Below are 27,611 nucleotides of genomic sequence, written 5' to 3'. Positions count from 1 at the left end.
CCTTCATCTTGGTTGAACGACCTACTAGGTCACATTCAAATAAAAAAATGGGATTAAAGAAAACCTCTGGTAAAGAAGAAAATCCTCCAAAGTTAAACAACTTTTTACATCGTGGAATTTGTACAATTTTCTTTAGCATTTCAAATAACTTATAGCAGCCGATATGCATCAGCTTAAGGCGACGATCACCTATCTGCTGTATACGAAAGTAGCAATGTAGAGAAGCTCTAGTACAATTAGTAGAGGTTTCCCTTAATTCCGTTTTCTCTCCTGCTCACTACTAAGCTTCGGAGTTTTCCACGTTCTCTCCAATATCTTTCTTCGCACCGCACAGGTTCAATCAGCTACACTGCACATTAATTCACTATTTAACAACCCCGTTACAATACACGTTTCTCTCTTCTTTCTCTCGCCGGCGTAATGTTTGGTGCGCATAAATTTATAGCACGAACGAACCGATCCGAGTGGAGGTTTTACTCTCGTTTTCGTTTACCCCGCGCAGCAAAGGTAAAGTGCTGCAGCTAAACCGATCATTTTTACAATCGTAGCCGACTGCCGAACCTGGCCGGGATTGTGTGTCTGTGTGCGGTTTTATGGTAACCGTCAGTTGAGATTTTAAAATTGTGCGGCCACATTGGGTGCGAACGAACGGTTCGGCTGTGGTTCGTTGGATAGTTTTGTGCTGTTTTAATGCTTATGCTCTAGCGGCTGTGCTACCCTTCTTTACCGCCGTGCACGATTCGCGGCGAAGAAGGAAAAAAAGCTCGGTTCGGCTCCGCCAGCGCTGGTCGTGGAAAATAAGTGGTCCGCGTATAAAACGGAGCAAACGGATCCGTTTCAGTCACAGTTCGATCTTGGCTTCTTGGCACGCACAGCGGGTGCTGAGAAACTAGACACACACTTTCGTCCTTTTTGTTTCCGCCATCTGTGCTTTTTGTTTTCCTGCACCATTTATAGCGCACCGTACTTGTGCAGAGGAGTGAATACAGTTTTAGTGGTGCTTGTTTGCAGCGGGCCAGTGTTAGCTAGTGCAAAATAGCGGATTTCCCTACGTATACGAGCAAGGTGAGCAACGGAAGAAATATGGTTGGAAAATTTCTACTAAAGAAAAAAGTTTGGTGCATAAAGAAAGCAGAGCTTGAAATGTGAACTATAAGAACTGGAGTGGAGTGATATCTTTGTTCCTAGAGGAACAAAATCGTTATAGTTGGAAAATATTAAAAATACATATTTTTGATGTGGGAAGTGCACTATTTACAAAGTGGGCAAACACGAGGCTCCACAAGATCAGTTAGTGAATCGCATAAGAAATAAAGTCAATGTTCTACGAGTAACATTGAACGCAATTCAGGAACCATCGCAAGGACACGCCGAAAGCAATAAGGAACCAATTTTACGATCGAATGATCTAACCTGAGCCCAGAATTCAGCATCAGAGTGAAGTGTAATTTAGCAACGAAAACATTTGTACCAAGAACATGTTTTCGGTATGCTCCATTGACCCGGTTTGGAGTCTAGGGTAAGAAGCCGTCTGGTGTCTGATGATCTGAGGCTAACTTGAACTTGATGTAGGAACGCTTGGATCGTCTTGTGTCGGAGTAGACAACATGGTCTACGCATTTGTTCATCGATGCGTGTTAATTTAATCGGGAGTATGCTTCTGATGGAAATGCTTTGTCTGTTCCTCGTACCATGCGAGATGGAGAGATGAAGAATTAGTGGTTGGTTTTTAGCACCTTGCATGCTTTTTTTTTCTAAATTGCCAAATAAGATGCAGCTTCAAAACGGCCCACAACTAGGGTGCAACAATTCACATTAGGATGTTAAGAAAGAATTTAATTGCTTCGTGCTAGATATTTGAGAAAGCTTTATTAAATTAATTCACTTAGAGTCCTCTTTAAGTCTCGACAAAGTAGTTGCTAATGTCGCAATGTCACACTCATACCAAAAGCACATTAAAAAGACAGCAGGTTCTGCCAACGGAGCAGGTTTAAACCCGATGGCGGAAGTCTGATGTACTCATCCTCCAATCTAACAAGCCTAGGAAAAAGTGAAACCACACCAACACAGACCGGATCTCCACACCCGCCAAACCGCCTCGACTCCTCGTCCCTCCAATAGTCCATCCGTAGTACGGTGTGTAATTTGCTGATCATCAACAACGATCACTGACGGGGCGATTTGTTGCCACCAACACCGCGTCCCCGACCGGTGCGGCATGTACGTGAGATGTCTGGGACGATAGCGATTACCTTACCGTTTTCACAACAATAACAGAAGAAAAAGTACCCGTTCGTAGGTGCAGAAGATGCGAGCTTTCGCCCACCGTTTCGGGGCAGGGAAATTATATCATCGCTTTAATGACCCACTCTGCCCGGTTGTGTTTCCTCGGTCGCACATGCGTGTGAGAATTGTGATTGAAAGCCGCGGATAGGAAGAAAAGAAACGACGCACATGCAGCCAACAAAAAAAAAACTGACGACCTTCCTGTGCGCGATTTGGAGCTGGACTTTCAAGAACGGCTTTCATGACTCATCTGGGCAGTTGCTCCGCAACTCTCTCGCACCGAAGAACAACTTTCACACCTGGGGCGCGTTCTGTCCGAGAAGCCGATGATGGGCTGAAAACCGGTTAAGTGCTTTTTTGGATACTTTTCACCATCGGTTGCTACTGTCAGAAGAAAAAAAAAACACACACACACACTGTTTTGCGGGGGGGGATTTTGGAATATGGTTCTGATTCAATCGTTTCACCCGGGCAAGGAAACCGGATGGTTACGTCGACGACACGCAGCTATCACGCGCACTTGCAATGGCAATCACTGTCGCCGTTGGCCGTGTGTCAGTAGATATGGGACCTTGGCGTGGCAAGGCCAACGCTGTGGTGCGCTTTCACTTGCGCAGACACTACGTGGTTGCGTCTCTGGTAACCCGTGCCGTGTCTTGTGTCGCTGCGTTTTGTTTCCATCACACTCAAGGTCCAGTTCTGGATATTTGGATGTTCGCGAATTTCATAATCCTTCGAAATAAGGGTTCATTTTGGTGGTGGCCGAACGTTACAAGGGGGATGTTTAAGATTGATCTTAAGCGAAAATTGTGCGTGTACCACTCTCTGGCACGCATTTATACACACAAACGAATGGAGCAACTTTAGGTAGGACAGGTTAAAAATGAGGGTCAACCGACAAGAAGGAGTGCAAATAAAACAAATCTACTCAACCCTCAGGGTAGGACCCGAGTTTCTATTTAACTCGAACAAGGGTTCGAAACAAAACAAGAATAGTTGAAGTAGTTGTGCGTAAAACTGGTTCACTATTTGTTTTGTTCGAGCATTGTGCTGTAGTAACCTTAAGCTGTCAGTCAGGAATACAATTCATTAAGCGCATTTTGCGTCAACTTGCATCATAATTGCGTAATAGCGAACCTTTTGCTTATCTCCCTATCAAGATAAAGCTCTCTTTTGGATGGATTGTTTCGTAAAATAATCGCGTCTCAGGTGTTGTTATCAAAATCTCAAAATTAAGTACATCTAGCTGCTGTGTGAATTGCGCGCAAATTCTATACTCATCTCCCATGCAGTTTTAATTATGCCTTGCCTGAGCGTTGACTGAGCAGTGATCGTCTAACTGCATCTGTCTGTGATTAGGGCGCAGATCTCGGCAGATAGCGTTACATTACCCACTAATGCATCGCTTATGTAAAAGGTGCAATGGTTTGGCAATTTCTCACTGATTAGCCAAACTTTCTCGTTTACGAACCATAGTGCAAAAAGCTAGTCACTTTCGCTTCCCTTTTGGATGAATGTCAATTTTTCAATTCAAACGCAACACCGAACTGTGGCGAGGGTCTATGATTTGGGTTTCGCGGTACATAATCACAGTGTCCAGGCTGGTTGATGAAGGTTCGCGAGAGCACCATACGTCAGTAATGGTGCGCGCTGAGACCCCGGTTGTGGTCCGATAATCACTCAAACCTACGCACATTTGACAACGGATAGAAATTAGAACTGATCGGTACCGGGTCGGGTGGTTTGTGCAAAAATCACAGCCTTTCCATCGGAATGGGCTGGTGGAGGATGTAGAAATGGGCTATTAGTGACGAAACAGGACGAGCCCAGAGAAGCGATCATTGCGTCATCGACCGTGGTCGGGCAATTCTTGAACATTGCTGGAACTAAATGTTGGTTCGTTTCAGCAAATGTTTCGATTTTTGCTGCAACCGTCCGTAACCGTGCTTGGTTTTGTGACATCGGTCGATGCAAATCGAACTCGTCTTGCTGGTGAGTTGGGTCGGTAAATTGCAAAGTACGCCAACTCGTTACGCTTATGTCCAACCTGTCCAGTGTGCAGATGATCTTTCGATAGATCGATCAGTGACTTATTGGACATTTTGTTTAGCGCTGTGGTTAACATTCTTGCGTTAATATTTACATCCCCCCAGTAGTTCGTTTTCCTTCTCGTGGACATTGCAGCCCACCACTCAACGCACCAAAACTTGTGGCGATTAAATTGTGGCGGTTTTCATGAGCTCCTCCTACGGTACCAAATCGGGACGATGAGGAAAAGTACATGACGCTTATCAATTACAACCGTCTCAACGTCTTCAATTTGAGTAACGCGCAGTAAAGGCACTGCTGGCATGCCGCGGAAAAAGATGTAACACGTCAGTTAGCCTTGGATGCACGGGATAACTAGCCCTAGCCCTCGGTGATCTGATGGCGAAGCTTACAAATTTTCATCAGATTTTGGTCTTCTCCGGCTGTCGTTTCTTGGACACTTGCAAGCACTTCACACCGGCCTGTCAGTTACAAGCACTCTGCGTGTACGCCCTGGGAGTTCCCGGAAAGTAGAAACATTTCAATCATTTTCATAATGACTCAATTTGAAATGCAGCTCTAATGAACCTAAGCAATGCTTAATTAACGAACATTCCACCGTTTAATCAACTGTGGAATCGCAACCCGACTGTTTGTGGCGCATCTGTAGGATACCTCTGTTTGGGATGAGGTTTGCATCGTATCTTTGGAGTTTGAAATCAATTTCCCCTCGTTTAGTACTATTAATTCTGATAATCAAATCAATTATGCCAGGTGATCGTCATTCCTTGTGATCCATCAGCGACCGATCGTTAAAGTAGGTTAGTGGTGAACATTTTGTAATCTTTTTTCAAAAGGCACAATGAAACGACAGGTACGTCACGCCCTTAAATGAGCCGCGTCAAGATCCCGATCTTCAAACAAGAACGCCACTAGCGTTGGACTACACATCAATCATAGCGAATGCTTGGTTCATAGCCGATCTTGGAATCGAAGTGGAGACGGAAGCATGGTTCGTTTGCTGCTGCTAAATGCGCAAGCATTCCAAGAATTCTCATTCGCATCGCAATTGACAAACGTCGCGGGCACACGGACAACGGCAGGAAAAAAATCATTGCGATTGCGGCAATCGGTAGCAAAACGTAGCCGGCAGGGTCCGCTCGTCGCGGGTTGGTCACCGTCGCTCGTGATAATTACCACTGCCAACACAATTGCACACTGCATCTGGGGAGGGTGGCTTCACTACTAAGGGGACACTTTGTCTAATGAAGAACCGACCATATTCCCATTCCTTTCTCCCGCGAAGACCCCTCTCTCATCCTGACGGATCGTTCATTCTGGGCGGGGAACTAACGCGTTTTGCTGTTTGATTTCGTAAAAAAAAAGAAAGAAACACGCAAAAGGGCTCACACGAAAAACGTAAACGTGTCGTATGGAGCGCGCGATTGCTCAAGGAAGGCCCCCACGATACACACGACCTGCGGTGAGGCGCCTTTGTGAACAACGCGTCCTACAAAGCGGGTGCGTGCGGTGAGCAAAGTTTCTGACACGCACCAACATTCCCCAACGTGACGTCTTAAGCAAGAGCGGTGAGATTGATTAACGGGGTCCGGTGGCGTGTAGGAACGCACAGACGGTGCCAAAGGGTTAGGATTTTCGGGAGGTCACACTGTTGGACTGTTTCGCAAACATCAGATCTATCACGTTATTTTAATGATCGATCAATTTGGTGAGGCTTTTGCTAGCCACAAACTAATGGGCGGTAAATGTTCGATCTGTGCCACGCGCCACTAATGGGACTTTCGCGAGTTCACTGGCAAGGCAATATAGGGCGGAGAATGTGTCAGGAAAAGTTGTGTAATAATTAGAGCAAGTGCACTCCCCGGGAGGGCATGGACAATCCCCGGGTAGTGTCTTCTGAATGAACATCAATCCATCCATCTGAGTGAAAAGTCGGCTGAACCAATGGCTTCCTGAACCTTTTCTCTCTCTTCAGGGAGACTAATTGTTGGTCAATTTTTCACCGCCTCGATGCGATGATGTGATAGACATGTCGCTATTCATCTTCCGTCAAGTGTCGGTGGCTTAACTTGGCTTGAAGAAAGAAAGAAAGAAAAAAACTTTCACATCCCAATCAAGTCTATAAACTTCAGTACATTACTCACTCCACAGCAGCACAGGGTAGTGGCAGGTCCCCGACTATCGGTCGAATGCGATATGATTTATTGACTTATAAATTTTCAAACCAATTTTGCGCCCGTAAGATGTACGATTTCGCTTAATGCAAGCTTTATAAACAACACCCACTGTGGCCGGTCGCACTCCCGCCGTTGCGGTGGTGGCTTTGCTCCAATTGATCTCGTAATGTAGCTTGACTCTCTTTGCTGTTGGCATCCTGATGATTATGGATGTGTGGTTTTTTTTTTTGCGCACGCACTTCATGCATTTTTCATAAAGCTATAGCACCCCTTTCTGAGATGCTCTTGTGTGGTAGTGCCTCGGTTTTCATTGGGTTGGGTCAATCAGTCTGTGATCGTCCAAATTTGCTCATTTAAAAAGAGCTTTGCTTTCTACGACTACCGACAAGGGTAGTTTAACGGATCGATGAGTAACCCGCAATGCCACGACATTGCCAAGCGGCACCCCGGTTCAATGCGAAGGGCGATTGCGTGTGGCCACGATCGGGGACGATAAACTACACTGGTTGCATCAGAGGGATGCCAACCGAATCCTTTACCAAAGTGATGTGGAATGTTGATCAGCGAATGGATCATAATTTAATTAGATGCTCTATAATCGGCCCACCGCGTATCATTATTTGTCATCAGTCACTTTGAATTTCTTCAACATTATCAGCGCCACAGCATCTCGCGATTTTCAGCTCATGCTGTGTTAATTGCTAGGTCTTGTCTTTTTGCTGCGTTTTTTTTCGAAAAACACGTTAAATCATCACGAAGCAATAAAAAAGATGGCGTTAAATAGGCACGAACATCACACAGCATGAAACCAATCTTAAATTAGTTCAATACCACACACATTTAGGTTGATATACCCCTCTCCTCCGTTTGCAAAATGGTTAATTCTACGCTACGAACGTTACAAAGCGAGAATTTTTCACCTTCGAACCCAACATTAACGCTAATTAGCTTCAATGCTGCTGTCCCGGTACGGTGCGGCTAGAATCACGAGAAGAAGAAGAAGAAAAAAACAACAACACTTTCACACGACCTCAACCCAATCACAAGAGGGTAGTAAAGGCGCAAACAACATCAGCATTTAAAGGAAAACACAACAAAAAAAACCCCTCATCCACACAGACACAATAGCGGCAGGCCACAAATTGATCGTTCAAGTTTATGTATGATGGCTGCACGTTTCATCTTTTCCACTCGCTGCAGTTTTCTTTGTTGCCCTTTGTGATCGTAGCAATTTGCCCCAAAAACGATCGCGATGCATATCGCACCTCGGAAGAGTTCGCGCGCATACAGATGTCATAATTTTTCACGGTTTCCGCAAACTTTGTGCTCTCTCATTCGTGCCGGGCGCGATCATGACATTCATATCGCGCTACCCGATCATCTCACCTCTCGACCGTGCACGAATGATGTCTTTTTTTTTGGCGAATGAGGTCCGTGCTGTTGCATCCTCTGCCCGCCGAAAGAGCAAGAGACCTTTTCCATCAAATGCCAGTGGAAAAAAAAATGCAATTTTTGAACAGAACTGCTCGATGGAAGAAGGTCGATCCTTCGCTGACCGCATCAACCTTCCTAATGTGCTTCTTTTCTGCTTTAAAAATCCTATAGAAAGCGTAAAACAATAAAAGAAATTGTTTACAAATGCTATCGTGCGCAAACCCGATCAAAAAACTTCAATGCTTCGTCAAGCGACGAACCTCGCTTGGGTAAGGAAATGCGTTACAGTTTCATGCACGAAGCATTTCGTGCGGCAATAGGTACGGGGCAGGGAAGAATGATTGCGGGAAAAGCGAATCATTCCGCATCGCAAATTGATTACCGGTGCCGATGAGGGGGGGGGGGGGGGGCGATCTTACGGGGAAAGTAAAAGCGTTGAGAAGGAACCTTGATTTTGCGCGAACTTCGGTGGCCGCGTGCGCTATTATATAACCGCGCCAGGTTTCCTTCGTCCGCAATCTATTTATCGTCTAGTTTGGCGTAGTGATGGCATTCAAGAAAACGTGCCACTGCATTGGGTGTGAGTTTTGTATTTTTTAAAGGCTCGTTGGTTTGCGCTTCCGAAGCATCGAAGGTGTATGAGGTGCCTATAATTGAGCCATTGCCGTGATGCTACCGGCCGTCGTGGTGGGATGGATCGGTAATTGAAATAATAATTCCTTCCGGAGCGTTCTATTGGCACGGATGAAATGTCAATAGGTGGGTAAACCTATTTAAATGCGAATAAAAAGTGAAGGGCATTTACGGTGGTGCTTCTCTTCGGCAAGCAGTGCGGATTTCTGGTGATGTACAAAAATGTGAAGATGAAAAGGTAAATTGATACAAATAGACAAACAAAAATGGAACAATTTAAAAAAATGTAGCACTTAGTGAGAAGAAGAGCAAAACAAACAACAAAACCGCAAAAAATACCAATAAAACCCAACATAAATAAACATTGACATAAGAAAGAGTGTTTCATAAACAATTGCAGCATGCTTTTCAATGCTCCAGCCGTTTAAATTGCAATACATAAATTGTGAAACGGCAAAAAACAGCATTTCATACAATACACCTTCATCACCTTTCTTAAATTCGGCTTCCCCGTGGTGAACCTTTCGTTCCACCCTGCATGATGTGTGTTTGCGTGGCGTAACGCGTTTACGCCGATTATACCGTCACCCAAAAAGATGTAAAAGTGCTGTGCTAAATCACAACTAATTAAGTTCATTTCTTTTCGCCCCATATTGGTTCATGATTTTGCCTCGGGTGAAGGAAAACCCCTTTGATCGAGCTGAATGTATGAACTTAATAAGCGTTAACAAGTGTGCCCAACATTTCACTGGCACTTTTCACCAATGCAACTTTCCCGGGGAAAATTGAACATTCATTGTGGAAACGCTGACCGCTACAGAAATGTGCATAATAAACAAATAAAAGTCTATTGCTCAGAACACCGTTTGAATCAATCATCTTTGGAAGATGGTCCAAAGAAAAAAAACAAACAATGTCATAAATTGTTACTCAACAGTATTGAACCAGTTTTGATCGCTGGAACCATTACAATTGGGACGTCGCATTGCATAATGCAAAGCACCTCGCTCGAAGCGGAAACAAAAAGCAGCTCCCCGCAGGTCCAATGCGTCTTATTAGCTGCTGGCTTAGCCCACCCGGTATGCTTTCTCTCCTTTAACCTACCTCGGCGGAACTTGCAGATCAAACTTTCTCTGATTTATTACCGCGCCGAGGCACAGACCGGCCCACCACGTCACAAGCGTCAATCGGTACGGTGCGTGGCAGCACCGAAAGCACAAATAAGTAGCATATGACACGGCCGATGTACGGTGGCTGTAGGTGGATTAAATAATCGAACGCTCAGCTTACCGGAAAGCGTCTATTTGTCTCGATGTAGCACTACTTCTTTTTGCCTTTTTTACCGGCTGCCTTCCCCTTCTTGTCGGCCTTGTCTCCTTCACCGGTCGGTGGGGTGGCCGCTCCCGGTCGGTTCATTTCTCCGGCCGGTTCAAACTCTTCCTCAATCACCTGCATGCCACGCGATACCTTTGGCCGTATTTCTTGAGAAGGACCGCGCGGAGTTCGCAGTTCGATTTCCACCTCGTTGCGTGGATTACCTTCCCCGCTGGTACGCTTGTTCTTGCCCAGCTTAAGCACAAACACGTCCACGTTAGGATCGTGCCAACCTTTACGGCAGATTTCGATTCCGGCGCAGGCTCGTTCCAACTGCTCCGGAAGCGCCTGCAGGCCAACGGTACGGGTAGGGTCGGGCTTTTTCCGATAGTCTTCCACCGTTACGGGGGTGGTTTTTTTGGCGACCATAAAGTCACCGGACCAGTGATATGCCGGGTACTTGAGGGTGCCTCGGATGACGGGAAGTTTACATCCATTCGCTTCGTGTCGGATGTATTCCTCCTTCAAACCGTACACACCGTCCGGAAGCGTAAGGGAAGTCTTCAGCGTAAAACGAATAACATGAGATAAGAGACTCTGTAGAAATACGAATTTATCCAGCTTACCCAACATCCTTTGGTACACTCGTTGCTCTCCTCGCCATCGATGCTTACAGCAATATTCGCATCCTTCTCCACGCGAATGCATATAGCGTTTCCATTCAGTTCAGCAGCATACTCATCGTACGGCTGAACCTCCGGGACGATTTCGGTTCCCACGATACTAGCAAGACTTGCTTTAGGAGCTACCAACACCTGATCGTCTTGGTCCTCCAGCGTTACGCACTGTACGACTGGCTCGTTCTCCATTTTATAGCACGTTACCGGCTGTTGGTCAAGATCACGACCACCAAACAACACCTTCTGGTTGATGTTTGGACCCAGACAGGAAACTCGCACAGTAAGGATGACAATCCCAACAACTACATTTCCCGTTTCCATCTCAAGTGGATACGATGCCTTGAACGTATTCGAAACTGGCTTGTTTCGTTGCGTTTGCTCCATCTCACCGGACACCAACGATTCATTCGAATTTTCCTCCTGTGGCATCATTCCATTCTGCAAATCGTATGCCTGCGCAAGTCCGACCAACATTTCACGACCCGGTTCCTTCCAACTTCCGACCATCTTTTTCACCCCATCCGAACCCTTCTCATGGGCCGATATTCGTAGCTCAAGCTCCTCCTGCAGCTCGCTGCTCGGATTGTACGCAAACAGACAGTTTTCTCCGGTTTTGCGCACCTCCAAGTCTAGCGCAGAGCCGAAATCTTTTTCGCATATCTCACACCGTACCAAGTTGGATAGCTGCAAACGGACGCAGAGCTCGCGTCTTACCGCAGCGGAGTCATCTTGCGCACCGGTGCCGGTGCTAGAATTTCGAACGTCCAAAAATATTTGCAAATCATCGACGATAACTTCAAAGAGAAAAATGTACGACATGGTACAGCAAATTTGGGTTCGCTTCCGGCAGGTGGCAAAAAGGGCGCGAATTTTGGTGCAAGAAAAATTTAGCAAAATTTAGAACAACACACAAAGGGCGAGGGCTGAAAACAAACTGAAGGTTAATTTTACTATCAAAGTTTACTTGATCGATAATAATTTTATTCATTCTGGTTTCTATGGCGACCGTGTTAGCATTTACTTTTCCAATAAAAATGTTCTAAAATATGCTTTTATTGTCTTATTTTCATTTCAGGTAACTAACAACGAAAAAGTGCCGACTGAGTGTTACCACCTCATATTCCAAATACGTAATTTAACGTAATTTCTGTCACCGTAAGGCGACGCCACACACGTGCTAGTTGTTCAACAGATCAACGTCACATATCTTAAATCACGCTAAGGATTAGCTGCATAAGCGTGTCAGTTGGCTTAGGCAGAGACCAAAAACCAAGACACAAATGCTCTTTCGGACCGAAGATTAATCAATTATACAATCACACACGTTTCCTGCGCTCGTGTTTGATTGATATTTTCCACCATTTCTGGACATCGAGCGTGCCAGTGTCACTTTCCCGCCACATTCCAGAGGTAACCGGGTAAACCTGAAAATGGGGTGAAATTGCTCTAAATTACCGGTGGTGTGCATGCGACGAGGCACGCGATATTATGGCATCGGCAAGCTGTTACAAAGTCTTGTGCCGTTGCACAGGAACTTCCCACGAAAGACACACACGGCTGCTGGAACGAATGTGATGAATTAAGTCGAGAAAATGGGCCGACTAAACTTCAAGCCAGCTGGGACATGGTGCAGGTGCGATCAGCTGTTTTCACGATCTCATTTTTGCATTTCGCGAGTCATCATAATTTTTGCATGTGGGGTTGTGTCTCGTTCCAATCCACCATCACCGTAAGCGGGCAGCAAAACGCCATGTCACGGAATGTGATAGTGCGGGGTTTGTTAAAATTGAAGCTGTCGAGTGATTGATTTTTGCATGCCCACAATGTCGCACACGGAGGTTCAATTTTGATCTTATTAAAAATTCCCCAATAAATAATGTTCGCCCGGTACCGTTGATTGACGGGTTTGGATATTTCTGTCTTGTATGTCTTTTATATGGGGAGTGATGCGGGATTGCTATTTTAATTGTACCGCCCAGTGTTATTGGAGCATATCAAAAAACCCCTATTTGGATAAACAATCGACATTCCTTTACCATCGACATTGTTACTTCGTGATGGATCGCATAGCTTGTCTCTGGTTGCCGTTGAACGATGATTAGAATTGATTATGGAAGTAAATCGAACTTTCAAGTCGTCCATCACTTCCTACATTGGGGCAATACAATGCCACGTTTAATTGCAGTAAAAAGTTTTTTTTTCTTTCCTTAAATCAATATTCCATCCATTTAGTATATTTTTGTCCGTCGTGAACCGTTTCAAATTAATTCCCCTTCACAATTATCAGAGGGAGAGGCCTAGAGCGTGGCGTTCGCGCTGTTGGTAAAATCGATGACCCACTCTATGAACCGGTACCTTCAGCCCACACCCATTCATTCTAATCACGATTTCTCAGCTGACAGCTGCCAACCCCGAAGGGGGGGTTCCAGCTACTCTGTTGCAAGGAAGTGACCAACGAGCGACACACCATAGCGAACAAGATTACGACCGACCGATCATTAGTCGGCCGGGTCATTGGGATCGATTAATTGGTCGTGCGTAAAATGTGACCGGCGGACAAACAAACGCACTCGAAATCGGCAGGATGACAGCGACCCGACGTAGCTGCGTCAATGGAATGATTTACATTTGAACGGTGTTAACGCAAAGAAGCGTTTGAAGGCTCCCTGGCTGCTGGGCGAAAGATTTATAACCGTTCGCGGTTACCTTTCGCCTGATCCAAACGAAGGTCGTGTTTACTGCTGCGTACGAGGACATTAGGAATTATCGGATTCGCCATCATCGCCGTTGGAAATTGTATCCGTTTGTCATTTATTTAGGATTTTTTTTGTTTTGGGACACAATGCAACATTTTCGAGCAAAAGCATGTGTTTCCTTTCCACGATTCCAAGACTAACCGTTTCCGTTGGTTCCGATTATTTCGATCGAGGTTCGAGCTTTGCCAAGCGTGTGCGCTTGAGAATGTAAACTTTCGTTACGCAATCTGACGGTTGATGGGAATTGTCCAATTAGAAAATTAAAAAAAAAAACGATGAAGTTTCGGAAGCCTTATTCATAACTGGCCAAACCTTTAACCTCGGGCGATGGTGCAGTAGCAGCAGCACCAACCGGAAGCTTGTGTAGTATGCATTGGTAATGTTACGCGATCGTTTACTTGATCGAATGGTACGTACGCCCGTAAACCCTGTAATCTTACGCTTCGGAAAGGTGCTCAAGGAAAGCCGATAACAGCGACGCACTGGGCAACACTTTAGACAAATTGCTTTCAAGAAAATGGGGGGGCGTTTGTTGGCTGGTACGTAGTACATAATTACTAGTACCGATTGAATAAGGAAAAGCGGCGTCGAATCGAACTATGGTGAAGATGTTTGGTAGCGATTGCTGACTTTGATGGTTAATGATAGATATTACGCCTTGGGATATGGATTGGTTGTGTTTATATTTCTTACTTACAGTACTAGGTGTACAATAATTCTCCCCTAAAGCAGCTGTAAGTTATTGCTGCAATTTTGTTCCCACTTAGGAGCATTTGCAAATCCGTCATCGACTGCTGGTTGCGGTGTAATGAGAAACTGGAGACCGATTGTCTAGCTGCGCGTGGCACACATATTGATATGGCAGTGTAAATTTCAAACAGATAATTATGAAAATTCAACACGACCCTTATCAAGCCATAAATTGCGCGTGGCTCAGCTTCTTAAGAAGGGGGCATCTTGATGAGAATTTACCAACGGTGTGACTTTTCTCAAAGCTAAACTCACAAAAAAAACCGCCCAGATCGTTGCACTCGCCTACGATCGGGAACATCTTGTGAAAGCAATGTACTTTCCATGCCAGCCTAGTTCGGCGAGGTTGCGAACCACTCCTGCCGGGAGGTTGTTGTTGTTTGATTAGGAAAAAAAAGACAAACAATTCACCATTTGTTTGAGCATTTGCAAATCGACACACGCTAACACGTGCCAACATGGGTTTGAGTTTGCGCTTTGCGCGTTCCCAGCTAACCCAAAAACGCACCGCGCCGTCTTCGGTTTCTATCGTGGGTAGCTCGGATTTGTTTTGGGTCTTTGCTCAATATGGGAACCGTAGGTACAATGTGCAACCCACAGTGGCCCAAAGTTCCGAGCCACGGTTAGATTGTACTTTCCGGATCGGTTGTGCTGTTATGACATGGGACCGGAATGCAATGCAGTTAGCAGCACGACGGGCAGCAGTGGCTTTTGCTAAGCACGAGCAGTGATTTGTTTGCATTTTGAGTGAGTGAGTGCGCTGGGAAAGTATGGGGTGGTTTTTGCATGGTTTGTGTAGAGCCCGTGCAACTAAGTTTGCCGTTGCGTTTAGCATATTTGAGTAAGCATGTGGCGTACGATTAGTGCGGGTCAGCTTTAGGGCTTTGTGTAGCTAATGGCATTGTCATTCGTGCTGCTAGAATTTGCTTCCGGCAATTGTAGGTTTGTTTCTTCCGGAAGCAATTGGTTTTTATAGCAGAATGCCATAAAATTGAGCAAAATATTGAATAAATTTGCCTGCATTTGCATTTTTGGATAATATTTAGTAGCCAGAAAGGCCAACTGCTGAAGTACAAATTTAACCGATCCAGGTTGATCCAGATCCTATCCGAACCGTTGTTATATAGTAAGGACTGACTATCCAACTACGTGGTATAAACAAGTCTAGTAGAAATCCATTAGGTGTTCGGCATTTGCCACTTAGTAGCAGGTCGTTAGGCCAAGACGTAGTTTGACAGGTTTTGTGTTATCCAGCGATAAAAAAGCTATAAAATTTGCTATATTAATTGTCTTGGTGTCTAATATTTAAAATAAAATGCATTGGTAATTTTACATAATTCTTTGTAGGTTAAATTAAATTTATTTTGTTTACCAATGAATATAATATTAAAACCAATACATCCTTTTAACAGCTTAAAGGGAACAGTTCGTTTGAAAAAACCCCCGAATGGTGTCAAGTGGCTTCATCAAAAACAAACACAACCAATTGGAACTTGCACCATACAATTGTGCTTAATTCCTATACAATTGCCATTTAACCAGCCGGCGAAGTGTCACAACACTGCATCCGCTGCGAACAATACGCAGCGACGCGATTCACAACTCGATTAGCAGTTTCCACACCGAAAAAAGGGCTCAATTTGCTAACGGCGCGCGATTTTGTGTTAACAAGCCATGTCCACCCGCAACCGTGCAGTTGTGTGTGTGTGTGTGTGTTTGCTAATCTTCACTGCTGCATCATCGCGACACAATGTTGAGCGGTATTGGGGCAATCCTTTCATCCTTCGTTAATTTTCACCCACCGTACCGCACACACAAACTCGCCGAAAACTAACCCAGCTTTTAAGCTCTCGCAAGCAACCAAGCTAGCTAATAATTTGGGAGCATCGCTGGTTTTTTTTTTCATTTCTTTTTTCGTCTCCTCAGCATATGTGTGTGTGCCCTAAATGGCTACAATTGAGCGGTACATGCTTTTTGCTGTCTTGCACAACTGACACCAGTGAATGAAGTTAAAAGGACCGAAAGATGCCAACCGCACCGGGCAGACACTGGGGAACCATTTGAACGCCTACCGAACCAAAACGGGGTAGCATCTCGCTAATGAGTGAGCACATTTTTGCTTCCAGATGGGGAAGCATGATGGTACGGGTGGTATGAAACCTATCCAGCGAGAAGTAATGCCAATGTCAGGCGGTAACTCTTTCGTATGCTGCTCTGCTAGGGTTCGACGTACGAATGTGCCGACGAACGGTGGAGCGGTACCATGTGCGAGACTGCTTTTACTGATCTCGAACTCGTTCGTCATCGATCGTCACTGATATTGATCTTCACGATTGAAACATAAGCAGCGAGCCATATCGGTGAGGCTCCCCATCGAGAAGTTGCATGTTTATCGGTGGCAATTATGAAGAAGATTATCATCGACACCGCTCACCGCGTGATTGCTGACCGTGTTGCTGTCGTCTCCGACACATCATTATAGCTGGAGAGAAGTGGCAGGGAACGAGCGAGGTGGTGTGATAGGTTGATTGATTGGTATCGAGACGCACCGGATGCCGGTGATTTATGCCGCTACGGTAGCGTTTAATGTCTTAATAGCAAACGATCCTCTCAACGGGCTAGAGACGATACGGAATGATGATTGACATTAGGCAATGAATCACTGTATCAGGATATTGTTCGTAATTCGATCAAAAACGGTGGCAAATTGGAAAGGAATTTGTATACTTAACGCCAAGAAGGACAACGCTTTAATGATCCATTTGAATAATACAATAACGATCGTTCAATACTCTTGCAATTGTTATTCAAATCGCAAGCGCAAATGTGAATCAAATTTTACCACAGAGCGCGGTGCAAGGCCGATGGTTTGATTTATGGTACACCTCGTACAGCTGGACGTACGTTTAGTGACCTCTCTCGCGCTTGCCTGTACTTAGTGCACCTGAAAACTTCACTGCCTTCACCACCGAACCTGTTAGTCAACCCGTAAAACTCGATCAAAGACGGCCATTAACATTGGGTTTATTGAACGAACAAAAATACCCCCCCCCCCCCTCCTCCAGGTTTCCACAGCATCCCTCAGCCGGCCTTTTCCATGCTTTTCACACAGCCCACGAGCAAGTGTGGTTTTAGCAAAACATATTCGTGCTTTATTTTGTTGGCAGTGGCGTGAAAGCTTCGTTGCGCTGGGTGCGTGGATTTTTGCACAACATAATTCTCCTGGTCCTGGCGAGTTTTTTAACGCGGTTTTTTTTTTAAAGACACTACACGGTACACCAAGGTCGTGACGAAGAATGTTGCTCTCCCACTAATCGGGTAGGTAGGTAGCGTTTGGTAAACAGAATTTACCAATTTACCAATCGCGATCAATGGATAAAACGGTAACTCTCGAGCTCCGATCACTCAGGAGGGATGGGAGAATTACTCAATACGGAGGGAGGCTAGCGCGATGATCCACTTGGACACCACGAAATGCATTCGTGATCGTGAAAATGAAAAAGAAACGAAACGGCGCAAAAGACATAGCTAGACGGGCGAAGTGTAACATCATCATCGAATCTGAATGTCCAGCATCAAATTCGATTGGCGATCGATGGTGATTGTAAAATTTGTTTCATCAAAACTGGAACAATGAAGCCATTTTTGTGTGTGTGATGCAATGAGGGTTTTGCATTAAAATAATGTGCGTTTAAGCTTTTCTTTTTAAAGGAAAAATACGATAGACGGAGAAGAATTCGCTTGAACGCGCTTCGCTTGTATGTTTGTGCTCTACTTGAAAGCATGGGTTGTAAATCAATGAGCTGAACTTAACATTGAAACATTCTATCTCAACCCAAGGCTTACCTTTACTACAGTGCGAATGTGGCTAGTGGCGAGCCATGGACCACCTCAAGCACTATTGCCCACCGGCGGTAGTAAGAGAGTAAACATTAACCAAAAAACCACCTCCAAATACATTCGCGATAAACAGGGTTGGTGTGATACTCACGCACAAAGTGTTAAGCACACTCATTACTTCAACATCATCACTCGAGATTATAACCTTAAGAGCAGCAGTCCACATGTACATGACTCCCGGTACCATTATGGTGCAAATTACCGGCTCGATCAGTGATGCAAAAACCGCTCAACTTACTGGCTCGATCGATGATTTGTTCGCAATGACTCATTAGCGTCATAATACGACACATTTAGCGAGCGTACGGCATGCCCTGTCCTGAAGACCCCCCCTTTTGGCAGGACTCTCAAAATACTTACTGCCAATTTGCGAAGCATTAGAAACTGAACTCTGCAATGTTCAGTGTTTAATGACATGTGATAATTGGATTTGAGATCCAACACGCTGCTTTGCCGGGTACCTTTCTGATGCCGATCTGGTCAAAGTGATGCCCTGGGCCTGGACGAGTAATTAATAATCGAACATAAAGCATGTTGCGTTCATGATACTGCCGGCAGTCATTACATGTGCTGCGATGTGAAGGAATGGCTTTTCTCGGTTCTTGCTGCAAACTGGAACCATCCGACCACTCACGTGCGATGCCTGGTGGTCTAGCTGTCAAATCGCGTACCATCTATGCGGCCGAGCCAACCCGATCGCGTTAACGATCGCGCGGAAAACCCATTGGTTTTGCTTTCGTTTCGTAAATTGCGTTACCGTCACCTACAACTGTGCAAGGTTGAGCGGTTCTGTTGAGAGCCTCGGCCTAGCGGCCTGAAGGTTTTGCCGAGAGCGGTTTAGTTTTGCAGCAGCTGTCATTATCATGTCCTAGAGAGGAAATTGACGGTCGCCTCGGCATGCGCTACTGAGGCGTGATGTAAGCAACTGCTAAGGGATCGTAGCGCTTGGACAGCAGGTTGTAAAAGCATTTCTACACCCGGTGACAATGGTTAATATTTGCTTAGTATTTTAAAGTCTAGCTTTTGGAAAGGCAACAGCCATCTGTGACACAATAGACACCTTTATCTTAATCTACAAATGTTGTTAACAATATATTAGAAAGCACGAGCAAACACACACGCACGCCATAATTGCGTGCAAGTGTGTCCTACAAAAAGGAAAATCAAGATTAATAGCTGTTGAGCTTCTGTGTGGAGTACCTAAGGACTCCCTTCCTAAACGGGTTAAGCAAAGGCAAAGTTGTAAGCAATCATTTACACTTTCATTCGACCTGTCAACTACTAATGGAATCGTCGGCTACTACAGAAACCGGATCACAGAAATGGAGAGTAAATTAACAAAATTCGATTGCGTTCGAATCTTGCATGTGAAAGGATTCCTATATTATGCCTATTCCTATCCGATTCGGGAGACTGTTTTGGAGATGGTGCACAAAAACACGAAACTAGTTCACAAACGAAAAAACCTGGTCCCTGATGAAATTGTCTTCTTGCTATCTTTCCATTCACCGAAGAATCAATTTGTGGCAAACAAGTTGAAGGTTAATGCTAGTGAAAGTCAAATCCGTAATACGATCGGCGAAGCAAAGCGATGGTGATGGCATTCCATTAAGAATGCACGAGTCCGAGTTCTCTCCTCTTGACGCTGTCGGTAGCGCCGTCCATTGTGAATGCCACCGATGTGAAACAATTCCTGCAAGGGGGGAAAGATTCCGCCGGGCATGAGAAAATCTATCTAGAGCTCGATACTATCTAGACGCGCCGTGATCGTGATCGAGATTGGTTAAGACACAGAGGGACGTCGATCACCATCCGTCATTCCGGAACTTCTAGGCTCTGAAAGGTACCTAAACGGCACCTTTTACTAATCTGACTGTTACTACCAGGTGCCGATCGTATCGGCATCCCAATCCATATCCATAAGCTAATTGGAGGACCTCTCTGACTACGATCACACATATTGATCGGATTTGCATTAGTTTTTATAGATAAAAAACTGCTTACTACTTCATCTAACCTCGACGAACGACGACCACACGCTGCGGGTGATGCATGATCTTATCCAAGGTCGTAAAACCTTATGCCTCTATGCCATATAGCAGCACAGTTGGTGATCTATTTAGGTGTCAAAAATTTGGAGAGACCTAATAAATTGCTGGTTTAACTCAATCCACCAAATCGATTCTTGGTGACTCGACTAGAAGCGTGCAAATGGCGGATAGAATCATTATAGTCATTCGTCACATCAATAAAGACACAAATAACTCTATCAAATCCCCTTCTGGCACGTAATAGGTAGGAAGCAAATTAAAAAAAAGAAGGCAAACCCCACACCACCCAGGATAATCAATCTCCTTTCCAAGCGATCCGGTGTCCGGTTCACGCTGTTTTAACCGGTAGCCAAAACCAATCGCTTCGCTACGATTTACAAGCGGCGGAAAAACTTTAAATTAATTAACAGCGCACGAGGCGTTAGGCCAGGACGGCAAATAATGCCGCGGACAAGCATAAACAATATCGCAGGGTTTGCTGAGCGTGGTATGCTACCGGGGAGAGCGCGTTTAAACGGTGCCTCTCGAGCAGAATTGCCCTTCAGATCACCATACCGAGAAGGTCTTACATGCCCGGACGGACGGTCCACGGAGGGAGTCTCTTCGATCGTAAAACTAATAAACCATGCCCACCACTATAGTACCCCGGGCAAGAATTGCTTCCCGATCTCGTGCAGTCGTAGGTATGGATGTCGCGTTTCGAGACAGTCGTAGTATTACATAATTTGTTACCCAGTGCGATCACTCCACGCTACCCCATGGCACGATTCACCCGGGCAAGACTTGCCGGGGGTATTCTCGATTCTCGCGGGGCCGATTTTGTATGCGGTCGTATTTCTTTGTCGCACACTTTAGGGGGTTCAGAGTTTGCACTACTTATTCCCAGAGAGCCTTCCGAGTTGTGCATGGAATTCAGTGAATAAGGGCTGTAAGTGGGGGAAAGGGGGAGGGGAAGTCATTGTGCAAAGGCACGAAATGCAGGCGGCCAGATCACCATCCCAGCTGAACCAGAATGCCACCGTACTGATCTCATCGAATGTAGGTTGAGCATGTTACTGTTTGACGGGGTCCCTTCGTCACCTTTTGCATACACTTACAGCAAGCACAAGTAACTCCCAGTGCCATGCGAGAAGGAAGGCTTCGATACTTGAAGTACCACGATTTGAGCACCGATGCGAAACGACTGATAAAATGTTCTTTTCACCAGTGGTTGCGAATCGGGGTCCTTTGGTGCACACGAGCTGCACTTTTGCATTCGAGTCTCCCTTGTCCGGGACAGGTTGAGAGTTTCTGAGAACTCCTTCTAGGGCTGCGCGTGAGCACACACCCGCGCAGCACTGTGAGTCGTGTGAGTAAGGTCAATATAAAATTGCTGTCTTCCTGAATTTATAACGCTTGTGTGGACACATCTGCAAGCCCGGCCATAAGTAACTAATGGAGAAGTATAACGATTCGTGTCATTATCTGTCAAACTAATAACCCTATGCAGCACAAACAAAGCATAACTCAGGAAAGGGAAGCAACAGCAAAAAAGAGCATAAGCAAGAATTAATCATAAAACCACAAAACCCACAGTCGGAGCTCTAATACCATTGTACGGCTTGTAATTCCTACAAGCCGACACCCAGATTGCTAGAACGCTGGACACTGAGGAAAATACATATAATGGCATTGCTACCCAACGACAGTACTGACGTCCTTGGAGCGAGCGATACAATCAATACCGTACCATTATTTGGTTGTTTGACCAGGCCTGGCAATTACTCGACCTATTCTTACTGATCATACAGCCAGGCTCATGTCTTCATAATCAAAAACCAGCGGGGAGTCAAACGGGCGTGAATCACGCACAGCCTCAGCACGGTGAATACAAAAAGAATTAAATTCAATCTTCAGCGTCCGGATCGTAGCACGGGGTGGGATGAACGTTTGAAGGTCGCATGCACAACATCGGCCATATTGCATTTGGGCTATTAGAGATAATTTTAAGTGTACGCTCCATTTAAGGAAGGAATTTACCAGTGCGCTGTGTACCGTTGCAAGTAATTAAGCATCGAAATGATAGTCATACACTGGTTGGAGTGTCGCAGGTGTGACGTTCTTGTACGACATGCAATAAAATGTGTACGTTATAGTGCACCGTGACCTTGCCGACACGATAAGAAGTTGAAGTAAATGAAGGTGTCACTTAACGGAAGGTGATGGGAAACTTTTCATCAGTACTGCGGTGTTTGTGATGGAAATTAATAGAGCCATTTCGGATGTCTTTTGAAAGCATAAAGTTCCCTCTGTTGCGCAACATGGAACAGTTGTGCCGGGCAACTAGTAGCATTAGAAACTTGAAGTTCGAAACCTGAGAGTGTCAACGCGTTGAGAGTATTTAAAAACACATCATCAATCAGCTCAAGGTATGATGAACGGTTGAGACCTCGCCAAAGGAGTAATTAAGAGTCAAAAGGTGGAGGAAACAAACTCGGCCTAGGCGTTTCCCTCAACCAACAAGAGAGTACCAATTTTGGGAAGGAATTTAGTATCGCCTATTGCTGACAAAATGCACACACACACACTCGCTCACACAAATCTATTTTACTTCTAACCTTAAAAACAAACACACCGGATAGCGGCAATTATATTTCACAAACGCCATAACACAAACGGGTAATTGATAAAAGCGCACGCGAACGGTTGCAAACGTGCCCCCAAAGCTTGTCGACATTGAATAAACATGAACTCCTTCGAACAGGCAAAAGCCTCCCAGCACTGAACAACAAACACCTTCCCATCCATTGTAACACTAGTGCGAGAATCGAGGAAAAAATTAAAGGCGGTTTACTGGCGTGTTAACAGTTGGGCGCGCTTAACTGTGTGTGGACACATTGCTGCAGCTGCACACACAACCTCCAGTTGCGGTTGCACCGAGATCACAAGCCGGTAGATGAATTATGAATCTGTTTTCCATTTTGAAAGAATGCGCCAAACGGCATAACGCCATAGCGGGTACGGAAAGCACGTGATAGGAGAATTCGAATTACCTCAGGCCGCGTGTTAGGCAGGCTTTTGGTAACGCATGTGCGAGAGCAACTGCCAGCCATACACCGCGTACTCTGCTGATTACCGCTGATTGTGTAAAATGGATCAAAGCAAACAATCAATTGCACTTCTCAGCGCGTGTGGCAATCGTTTTGACATTTGAGGTCAAAGTGTATGAAGTAGGATAAAGAAAAAAAGCTTAACAAATCAAATCTTAGCTGTCTGGCAGGTGGAGAGCATTTTTCAAAGTAATTGTTTCCAATATCGAACCGGTGGTCTCATTAGCTGTTCTTACTTGTTCTTCTACCCCTTACAGATGATGCTGTTTGTAGTAGCATCAGCGTTGATCGCCCTTAGCCAGGTCGATGCAGTGAATGTGGCTACCTCGTACAGCGTGGTCCACCACGATCAACCGGCCGCACAGCCCCGTCTGCTGCAGAAAGCTTCCCATGTGTATGCACCGTCGGCTCACGTCGTTTCTGCCAGCCACTCGTACAGCCATGCTGCCGCCCCACACTACGCGTAAGTTTGACAGCTGCGTTACTTTTAATGTCCGCACCGTATTTGATCTTCGAAAATTGATCTTCTATCTCTAGCCCACTGGTGAGCAAAACTCGCTACACCGTTCCATTCTTGAGTGCACTGCAGGCCCAACCGCAGTGTCCGGCACCGCCGACCTGCGTCAAGTCGCGCTACCGCACTCTGGATGGTTCGTGCAACAACCTGCAGAACCCGACTTGGGGTACCCCGAACCGTCGTTACGGTCGTCTGCTGACGCCGAAGTACGGTGATGGCATTTCCCTGCCAACTGTTTCCGTTACCGGAGAGGAACTGCCGAACTCTCGTGTTGTGTCGCTGGTTGCCTTTGGCGAACAGGACATCCCCGATCCGGAGTACACTCTCGCCAACATGCAGTGGGGACAGATCATGACGCATGACATGAGCATGCAGGCCGGTGGTACCCAGTCGAGTAAGTATGGGCCGATTGCCGGAAGAAGAGCATTGCCCTTATTAGCATTACCTCTCCACAGAGAAACACCCGACCAGATGTTGTACTGACGATGGCAAGCTGATTGGCAAGGAGCGCGCCCCGAGCAGCTGTTACCCGATCATTGTGCCGGAACACGATCCAGCTCACTCGCAGACGGAAACCGAATGTATCAACTTTGTCCGCACGCTGACCGATCGCGAGGATCAGTGCACACCGACCCATCCGAGCCAACCTGCCGAACAGCTGACGACTGTCACCTCCTATCTGGATCTGTCGCTCGTGTACGGTAACTCCGATCAGCAGAATGCTGGAATCCGTGCCTTCACCGGTGGACGTATGGCTGTGGTCGAACGTGACGGTTACGAATGGCCACCGAATAACCCGAACGCTACCACCGAGTGCGAGAACGAATCGCGCGACGAAGTGTGCTACCTGGCGGGAGATTCTCGCGTTAACCAGAATCCGGGACTGACGATCATGCAGATCATTCTGCTGCGTGAGCATAACCGCATCGCCGATCAGCTGCAGAAGTACAACCCGCACTGGGACGATGAGCTGCTGTTCCAGGAAGCGCGCCGTATCAACATTGCCCAGTACCAGCACATCAACTACTACGAATGGCTGCCAATTTTCCTCGGCTGGGAGAACATGGTCAAGAACCGTCTGATCTACCGTGTGAAGGGAGGCGAGTACATCAACGACTACGACCCAAGCCAGGACCCCTCAGTGCTGAACTCGCACGCTACGGCCGCCTTCCGTTACTTCCACTCGCAGATTGAAGGACGTCTTGAGTAAGTATGCTAATTTTGGGCGTTTTCAAGGCCAAGCACTAATCGGTGTATATTTGCACTTTTTTCTTTGTTGATAGTTTGGTATCTGAGATCCGCAAGCCAACTGGTTCGCTGCGTTTGAGCGATTGGTTCAACCGTCCCTCGATTATTGAAGCCGGCGACAACTACGACTTCCTGACTCGCGGTCTTGCCACCCAGCCTGAGGAACTCACCGACACGAACTTCGATGCCGAAATCAAGCACTTCCTGTTCCGTCGTGGACGTCCATTCGGTGGGGATCTGCGTGCTATTGACATTCAGCGCAACCGTGACCATGGTCTGGCTGGCTATAACGATTACCGTGAGTTCTGCGGTTTCAAGCGCGCCTCCACCTGGGAAGATTTGATGGATCTGATTTCGCCACAGGTTAGTCTTGTGTTTCGGGTGTTTGTTTTCCGCAGAACTTTGCGCTGACGGTGTGTATTTTTTACTATTTGCAGGACGTTTCCAAGCTTCAGTCGCTGTACGCTAGCATTGACGATATCGATCTAACTGTCGGTGGTTCGCTGGAGGCTCACGTCAACGGTGCCCTTGCCGGACCTACCTTCCTGTGCATTCTGACTGAGCAGTTCTACCGCACGCGTGTTGCCGATCGGTTCTTCTACGAGCGCGGCGATAAGGATCTGGCCTTCACTCGCGAACAGCTGGCCGAACTCCGCAAGGCCAGCATGGCGCGCCTGTTCTGCGACAACGGTAACCACGTAGCGTCCATGCAGCCGAAGGCGTTCCTGCGAATTTCCCACAGCAATCAGGTGGTTCCGTGCCAGCAGATCCCGGAAGTTGATCTGTCGCTGTGGAAGGACCTGTCGTACGATAACAGTCTGAACTCGTTCCACTATTTCCACAACTACAAGAAATAGTTTCAGCATGTATGAACGCGAAAGTGTGTAGTTCCGCCCGCGCACCAACTCACCTCCCACGTGCACGTTTTCTCTCACACCCACTTTCTGACGCACCTGGCGCACGCCGCATTATACAGTGCGATCGTAACTTTGTTAGAAGGTTTGTTAGAATGTGTGTGGGTGTGTAGTTTTTGTTGTTATTTTGGCCGCCGCTCTCTTCAACCCCTTCTCTCACCCTCTATCCCCGAAATTGTTGTGCGCAAAAGCGGTAACGCAACTATTTTGCACGGGGAAGGCACGCTTTTTGAGTGATATTGCATGTAGCGAAAAATCTAAAACATACTCCTCTTTAGTGCACCGTCCACCTCATCGTTGATCCACTATCATCTCTTTCATGCGCATCTATGATCGACACTTCTGCTGCATATTATGCACTAATATTGACCGATCCCACTCGCCCAGCTAACCCGTCGTGCACCGATCCATGCCGCTCCATTGTGTGACATGTCCTCATCTTTTGCTTGTTGGCATGTTTACCCATGGTAGCAGCTTCTCCCAATACCAAACAATCGATTGCCAGTGTGTAAGTAAGAAGAAAATCTACTAAAAGGGACCTTGTTGTCGGTTTTGTTTGTATTTTTTTTTGCCATATTCGTTTTTCCCGGCCACCAGACGCTGGTGTTGCCAGCCGGTTCATGATGCAATCCCACTCCAAATGTGCACAGTTTTTGCTACGATAAGTTTTTGTTCTCAAAACGATCACACTACATATTTATGGTGCATCATTTATTTTAAGCATCAAAACAGCATCCGACGTAAATGTAAGAAATTGCGCAAACTTTACTCGATATCAAGGAAAACTGAATACTACTCATTCCCAATTCCCCAGACAAATTTCTCCATTATTTACTGATCATATCATACTCCGTTCTTTTCCATCACATCTTCTTCCTCTCCGTTTAGTGTAGTGGTAAAACGAAATAGTGTTATTTAAAAACAAATGAAATTATATTAGCTGTAGCTGTATGTTGTTTTGTGAATAAAGTTTCCTAACTTAAATTAAAAAAATGAAATTAAACGTGAGTGGTTGATACAGTTGTGCTTCTGATTTAAAAGAGCATGGCCGAGGCGATAGCGTCATCGATCGTCACAAGACAGGACTCCGTTCCTCTGTCTCGGTATCGTTGGATTGCTTACCGTATCGTGAAGTCTAGTAAGTCCTTCTGCGTGGAGTTCGAAAAACATTGGAGTTCTTCACATTGCATCACATTTACATCTCTTTAACGCGCAGCGCCGACTCCAAGGTTTCGATTTCAAGTTGGATGAGGCTCTTAGCAGCCGTTCGAGCATCAGGAAGAACCCCTGCTGTGCCGATGCGCGACATTCTGGGTCAGAAGGACTACTAATACGCGCAAATGCTGTCCGACGTCGTCAAAGATATTGGAATCACCCTTTGATCCTTCCCCTAATCCCTTAAGCTGTTATCCCTCGGACTCTAAGCTGTTGTTGGTGGTCTTGATGCTGCTGATATGTATGGAACGGGTTCCCTCTGATCTCCACATGTTGTCAGGCAGACAACCAGGTACGCCAAAGGTTTGGAGCTTTGAAGCTCACTAGCAACATTGTTTCTATGGTGTTTCTCTACGAAAAGGTCCTGACAATAAGGGACAAGAAAAAGGGATGATACAAAGGCAACATTCACGACGCAAAAACCAGAGAAAAGCGTAATGGCAACACAGTTTCAACCAAGCCTACCCGGGATAAGGTGTATGCAAATGGTGAGAGAAGGAAATATCTTCCACCCAGCTGTAGTTGCATGAATTCTTAGATAAACGGTTGGCTTTTAGGGCGGCCCGGTGGTGGACGAGCTCGGTGAATTCGAGAGCGG

General features: G+C 46.0%; 4 protein-coding genes across 7 annotated transcripts in view; 2 read left to right on the top strand and 2 right to left on the bottom strand.

The window, feature by feature from the left end:
* Positions 1-27,611, bottom strand: part of LOC126556339 (integumentary mucin C.1-like) — a 521,191-nt gene that overhangs the window by 46,774 nt on the left and 446,806 nt on the right. The window lies entirely within an intron of this gene.
* LOC126556512 (peroxidase-like) overlaps positions 1-27,611 on the top strand; it is a 201,458-nt gene that overhangs the window by 170,576 nt on the left and 3,271 nt on the right. The gene's annotated exons all lie outside the window — the stretch shown is intronic.
* On the top strand, positions 979-25,741 carry LOC126555974 (peroxidase). The gene is made up of 6 exons (XM_050211125.1): positions 979-1,065; positions 23,377-23,582; positions 23,657-24,030; positions 24,092-24,842; positions 24,920-25,247; positions 25,322-25,741. The coding sequence occupies exons 2-6, from the start codon at positions 23,377-23,379 to the stop codon at positions 25,739-25,741; spliced, it is 2,079 nt and encodes a 692-aa protein (XP_050067082.1). The 5' UTR covers positions 979-1,065.
* Positions 9,900-11,392, bottom strand: LOC126556095 (uncharacterized). The gene is made up of 2 exons (XM_050211295.1): positions 10,520-11,392; positions 9,900-10,454 (listed from the first exon to the last, which is right to left on the bottom strand). Exons 1-2 carry the CDS (start codon positions 11,390-11,392, stop codon positions 9,900-9,902), a joined length of 1,428 nt encoding a protein of 475 aa, XP_050067252.1.

This window comes from Anopheles maculipalpis, chromosome 2RL, assembly GCF_943734695.1.
Source record: "Anopheles maculipalpis chromosome 2RL, idAnoMacuDA_375_x, whole genome shotgun sequence".
Classification (NCBI taxonomy): domain Eukaryota; kingdom Metazoa; phylum Arthropoda; class Insecta; order Diptera; family Culicidae; genus Anopheles; species Anopheles maculipalpis.
This window is presented reverse-complemented; position numbering and strand designations above follow the sequence as displayed.

Bases quoted from the DNA above. Each gene is read 5' to 3' on its own strand.
- LOC126556095 (XM_050211295.1), bottom strand. From the start codon at position 11,392: ATGTCGTACATTTTTCTCTTTGAAGTTATCGTCGATGATTTGCAAATA. The intron at 10,455-10,519 runs GTAAGCTGGATA...TTTACGCTGAAG, and splicing joins AGTGTACCAAAGGATGTTGG to ACTTCCCTTACGCTTCCGGA.
- LOC126555974 (XM_050211125.1), top strand. From the start codon at position 23,377: ATGATGCTGTTTGTAGTAGCATCAGCGTTGATCGCCCTTAGCCAGGTC. The intron at 24,031-24,091 runs GTAAGTATGGGC...ACCTCTCCACAG, and splicing joins GGCCGGTGGTACCCAGTCGA to AGAAACACCCGACCAGATGT. The intron at 24,843-24,919 runs GTAAGTATGCTA...CTTTGTTGATAG, and splicing joins CAGATTGAAGGACGTCTTGA to TTTGGTATCTGAGATCCGCA.